General features: G+C 40.3%; 1 protein-coding gene across 4 annotated transcripts in view; it reads left to right on the top strand.

Annotated features, from left to right (window-relative positions):
* si:ch211-106e7.2 overlaps window positions 1–5,841 on the top strand; it is a 12,781-nt gene extending 6,940 nt beyond the window's left edge. For 2 of the 4 annotated variants that reach the window (XM_031283050.2, XM_031283048.2), the window contains exons 2-4: window positions 1–3,131; window positions 5,007–5,069; window positions 5,158–5,841. The exon at window positions 1–3,131 is cut by the window's left edge and continues 1,067 nt beyond it. In XM_031283050.2, the coding sequence (XP_031138910.1) occupies window positions 1–3,131; window positions 5,007–5,069; window positions 5,158–5,273 (3,310 nt within the window). In that variant the 3' untranslated portion in view covers window positions 5,274–5,841. The remainder of the gene's footprint in view (window positions 3,132–5,006; window positions 5,070–5,157) is intronic. The other 2 variants (XR_004102129.2, XM_031283049.2) reach the window with 2 other exon arrangements.
* Window positions 5,842–6,000: the final 159 nt, after the last annotated feature.

The following is a 6,000-nucleotide window of genomic DNA, read 5'->3' as shown; positions in this document are numbered from 1 at the left end:
ACGCAACTCTTTCCCTGCTGGCTCAGATGGTCATCCTCCAGTGTATAGTAGTTCACCTGACGGACGGAAGCAGTTTGTCAGTGAGGTCAGTAGGATGAAGTCTAATCAAAATATGCAACCTTTGACAACAACTGTCACTGCAAGTTATGCATCTCAACTGGTTCAGTTGCTTAATGTCACTTCACCACATAGGGATCAGACCCAATCATCTGTAGCAAACAACTGTGAAAGGCTTGAAAAGCTCTCATCCGTTAAGGCAAATGACAGCTCCATTCACTCATCTCCTGGTCGCACAAGAGCTGTTGCTGTTGTGCAACCATTGTCCCATGAAAGCTACCAGGTTGTCAGCCAGCAAACCTGTTTGAACAAAATCAGTGAATTGTCTGAGGGCACCACAACAGATGAGTCTTTAAGTAATCCTGGGAAATTATTAATTTCACCGAAAAACAACCCGGCCGTGTATTCTGCATCTAATCTTTACCTAGAAAACCCAAATCAAAATGGGTCCAACGAATCTGCAGCTGAGCCTCAAGACTCGCAAAAACAATTATGTCCAGATGACACAGGATCTGAACTGCAAGTAGACCAGCATGTTGCACAACCTGCTCAACAATTAGTAACATCTGAAGTGCCAGTGAGCCAAAGCAGGGATAAGGGTGAAAGTAAGATGCCAAAAGATGCGAATAAGGTTTTTGAGCTTTCCTCACTCCCAGCAACCCCACTGACACATGTCGCATTAACTAAGTTGATAGAAGTGGCTGAAAAATCTAAGATTGAGTCAAGTGACAATGCAAAGTCTGTTTCTGTAAAAAAATTACTAGACATGTATTGGAATGGCAATTGTACAGAGTTGGCATGTAAGCTCAGGACAGGCTGGTACAGGAATTTAATGAGGGATGTTCTAGAATTCCACCAGGAACATTTAACACCAGACTCTGTCATACTGTCATATGTAAAGCGCAGAAACAAACTCAACAGCTACCATGTCCTCAAACACAATGAAGTTTATTCAGAACTGCCCTACAAATCATTGTGGTTAAATGTCAATGAGCAGCTAGATGACATTGACAAAGAGTTTGGCTTACCTCAGTCTTTGAAGCATCATCTTTACACGCTTGAGAGTGCCAGCCAGCCAGATCAGGTCGAGACCAACGACGGAATCTTTAAAGAGGTGTCAAACAAGATTTCATCAAATGAGCTTAATCCGGTTGGCTCAAGGGAAGAAAAACAAGACGCCACTGTTGAAGCGACTCTAACACAAGCTGCCTCTCCTAATACAATGGAGAGCGCAGAATCCAGTGACCCATGTTACTCATTTGAAATCCAAGTTTTGTCTCCAGAAAAGGCCAAAGTAATTTTTGAACAAATACAAACTGACAAACAAAAGCTGCCACAGAGTATGGGCATGGACAATCAGCTAGAGAGGGTCACTGAAAGCTCTCTGGATGATGAGCTACCAGAGGTTATATATGCCACAAAACTGGAGAACGAGTCAGCCTGTTCAATAGAACAGGTTTGCTGCATTCCAAGGTGGAAGCAAATGATTTGGGGGTCAAACACAGCTTCTTTGAGTAAATGCCAGTGTGAGTATAAGCAAAGTCATTTTATTACTCACAAGATCTTTGATAAGGAAGAGATGGACGTACAAAGGAAAGATAAACTGTGTGTGATCAGCTCTGACAGCCAATTCAACTTTGGCACAGAAGAAGGGAATCAAGCGGAGGATGGAGAGAATGTCAACAGTCAGGTTATAACACTTCATTGGCCTGAGCTATGCAATGAACTCGGTTACACCATTGACTTTACTGAAGATGACAAAAAACCTCACTCATATTCTGACAAAGAACCACAGAACATTTCCCAGATAAGCATAAATAGCAGCCAGTCGAGCATTACACTCATAAGTGAAAACGAAGATGATCTGTCAAGCAGTAAAAATGACATTCCCAACCAGAAGCCAGACTTTGAAAGTGATTCTGAACGAGCTCCGGTAGAATTGACAGAAAGTAGCCAGTCGAGCTGTTCAGACGAGAAAGAAACCAACTCGGCATTCAAAAGTGACACTGAAATTCAGCCGGACCTTGAGGTGGATTGTGTACAGGATCAGTTAAAATCAAGTATGCAGTCATGTACTTTGGTCAGTAGTGACTGCAGTGAAAGTGAAGTTGCCAGCAAGATGTCAGACCTGTCAGAGAATTGTGGACAAGCGCGGCTGACATCTACAACTGTGACAGAGCCATCATTGGAAAACGAAGAAGAACAAACTCAAGTTAGTACGACGGATGCCCTCCAGAAAGCTTGGAGCGGTAAACATGAAACTGTTGAAAGAAAAAGAAAGAGATCAAGCAGTCAAGATCAATTTTTTCCAATCTTTAATAAATCTAAGAAATGCAAATCCCTTGTTGATGTGGATTCACAGCCTGTCCTTGAGGGCTCTTCAAAATGTGGAATGGTTTTTGTTGATGCCACTGATGGTGAATTTTCAGCCTCAAACGTTAGAACAGTAGAACTGGTACCGTACGGCTCAACATCACAAAACAATTGTGTTTTAATTAGCGGCAGAAAGAGCCATATTTCATATCCAGAGGTTGTGTCTGGTGCAGCACCAAAGCCTCCAAAGGTTATCACTGTGAAACTCAGTCCCTTGAAGAGAATGTCCAGTGAAACTGTCCCAACAGGGAGACATACAGTCAAACGAAATCTTTACGACAAATGGAGTAGAAGTTTGCCACCAACTAAAATTAGGCACAGAAGCAAACTGAAAGCAATGTGTACTTTTGCCTCTTTTTTTGGGGGAGGTCTCAAGAAAGCTAAAACAGCTGGCCCCGCTAACACTCAACAGCTGCAAGTTTCCTCTGAAATGAGGACCAGGAATGGAAACACAAAGCCCTGCCTGAGTCTGAAGAGGAGGAGGACCCTCTCTAATGGACTCAAACGTGGAGAGGAGAGGACGAAGAAATACACCGTCACACTCGGCCAGCCCGCTAAACAAGAGAGAAGTGTGGCTGAAAATGGAGGCCGTCCTGTCCCGCCTCTCCAGAACAACGTCCTGAAGTTCAGTGTCTTACCCAATACCTTCAACTTCAAAGATGGTTCCAACGGGACAAAGGAAACCAATGATCCTGTTACAGGTAAATCATAATATTGAGATTAAAGAGGTACTACAGCAATTTTAGTATTTTAAAGAATGTTTTTTTTGGGGCAATTTTTGGCCTTTTTTTTTTTTTTTGTCAAAGTATTTCTTTTTCAACAAATAATACAACCAACTTACAAATGACAACAAAACAAAACAAAAAGGCAGTCGAAACTAAACTTAAAGGACAACACCCCTCTACCACTATATTGTTTGTAATTATATCACCGGTCATGTGTTACAACACATGCTTAATGTATCAGGCCCTTAATATATGAAAAGAAATAGTCCCATACTAAATTCCCTTTTAACATTGTTCTTCCTGGCAATCAAATATTCGTAATATTCCAATCTGTGAGCCTCGGCGTGTACGTGCTTTTCCAGTTCCTCAGTATCAGCCTTGCTGCAGTAATGAGGCCTGTGGTTATTAGCGCATGCTGCCCTTTGTTGACTCCTCGTGGCAAAAGTGTGCCATCACCCAGGAGACAGAACAGTGGAGACTCCGGTCGGCCTTTATTTTGATAGGACAGCTGAAGACATGAAAGGGAAGAGGGAGGGGGAGGGGGAATGACATAAAGCAAATGGCCGCAGGTCGGGGTCGATCCCGGGACAGCTGCGTTGAGTAAACCTCTATATATGGGCGCTCTACCAACTGTTATCCGGGCGCCCCAATTTTAGTATTTTGTGTCCTTCCCTGATTCGTCACAGGCCAATCATGTGACTCTTTTCCAGTAGAAAACAAACCACCAATCAGACTTCACTGCTGGTGGTTAATTGAACATGGATAACTGATTACAGGCGTTGCTGAACTTGTTGTTGATGCCGGCAGCTATTGTGGAGTTAAATTTAGCATTTAATAATGCTACTAGCAAGCTATTATTTGAGCTATTTGCAACATTATCAGCGTTATTATTATCAAAGTTCTCAGCCTTACACCAAGTTAACACGCACATGCCCAGTGTGCCTGAATAGTCTGTGATATGCGTTTTTAAGTATGGCTGGAGATTAGTTCTGAAAGGGTGCTAAAACGCTTATGAGGATGGAAAACGTTTTTGTTTTAAAATGAAAACATAGTAGTGTGGATGTAGCCTGAGTTTAGGGGTTTCATGGATAAGACAATTTACACCTCGGTGTTCCAAAAATTGCTATTCTAATGAGAAAAGATCAAAAGGGGGAGCGGCTAAGATTCTGGAACAAGGTGGGATCTCCTGCCACAATCCACTTTCCTTATAACAATTATCGGTCTAATAATGTGAAGGCAAAAGAGAGGTTCCTGTCACACACAAAAGCAGGCATTGAATTCAGAATAAATAAAGTAAAACTAAAACCCATTTGATATCACGTTTTCTTCTACAAAGTAAAGCCACAGTGATGACAGCGGTGAGCAGGAAAAAAAGCTTATTTATTTGGACCGGTCATGCCGCTAAAGGGGGGATCCTCTACATTATTTTAGTGGTAATGTATTATGTATGCTGTAACTTTATTTTTATTTTAACATACAATTTGCAACATGAACATACCCCTTCATCGTCACCACCCACCCAGACAAAAATCAAGAAAAGATGACACAGTAACCACAATATTCAAAACCAGTCCACGAAATGATACCAAAATAGACAAACTATATACCAAATAAACATGTGGTATGTATAAATGACAACACCATAAGCCCATCATACACGTCTCTCCACAGCACAAAGCTGGGAGGAGCAGCCCTTTAGAAAGCTCAGGTACCTTGAGGTAGTGTAGACATCCAATCTGGAAAACCGTTTGTATGACGTCTTTTTGAACGCTAGCCATCTCACAAGCCCACTGTTGTATGCTTGCTTTTTTTTTTTTTTTTTTTAAATGTTTTTTTTGTTTTGTTTTTCAGACAAGGCTGACCTTGTTGAAGGAAAGGACCAGAGCCAAAACAAAACTGTCACGAGTGCAAGAGGTAACAAATCCAACTGAAACATGGTATATGTAAATTTGTAAATGTAAATTTTTCATCTTCTAATAATTATAAATTAACTGCACCTTAGGTACATGGTTTCCAAATCCTGAGAAGAAGTATAGTCCCTTGACCAAGACCGGCAGCGTCTTTTACGAGTTTCAGAAGAAATACATGGAGAGGACGCAGCCATCCATGGACGGCTAGCTCGACGGCCAGATGTTTTGTTGGCATTAGACAGTTTTTTTTTTAAGTCAAATATTGTCATCTACCTGAGACATTTTTATTGAGTCATTCTCTTCCAAAAATGATGTCTTTGTATTTTTGTACTGTAGGTATAAATGAATGTTTGCAAGTTTGTATACATTTGCTTTCAACAGCCTGTCAAACAAGTTTAACTGTAAATGGGTCACATGTGTTCTTGTCAATTTGCAAATCAAATTGTCAGTTGTCAACCTGATTGTAAAATTGTTCATGTCATCCACTTGGTACAATTCAGAATGTCTCACAATATTTTATGCAAAATGTTCACTTTTAGAGATATTATATATTTCAACTACATATTTATATATTCATATTTTTCTACATTAATATTTTTTATACAATATTTGCATCTTATATACTATTTTTTTTAAATATACAAGAAATGTGATCTAGTGTTTTATGCACTGATAGTTAATTTGAAAGAAGCCCTCACCATTCTTGTTTAATTTGACTGTTTAAAACTGTCTGTTTTACTGTTTTTACCAGAAATAAATTCACTTTCCGAGCAGAACTTATATTCATCTGTCACACTGAAACAGACAAACTTGACAAGGGTCCAAACATCGTCACGTGGATTATCAGCGGACATCTGTAAGACATATTAGTTAAACTGAGAATCTTTATGTTAGACGGTGTCACATTTACAGTCATCTGTTATTTATTCTGCGTC

This window comes from Sander lucioperca, chromosome 7 (assembly GCF_008315115.2).
Source record: "Sander lucioperca isolate FBNREF2018 chromosome 7, SLUC_FBN_1.2, whole genome shotgun sequence".
In the NCBI taxonomy this organism is placed as follows: domain Eukaryota; kingdom Metazoa; phylum Chordata; class Actinopteri; order Perciformes; family Percidae; genus Sander; species Sander lucioperca.
Note: the sequence above shows the minus strand (reverse complement) of the source record. Positions and strands in the feature narration are given on the sequence as shown.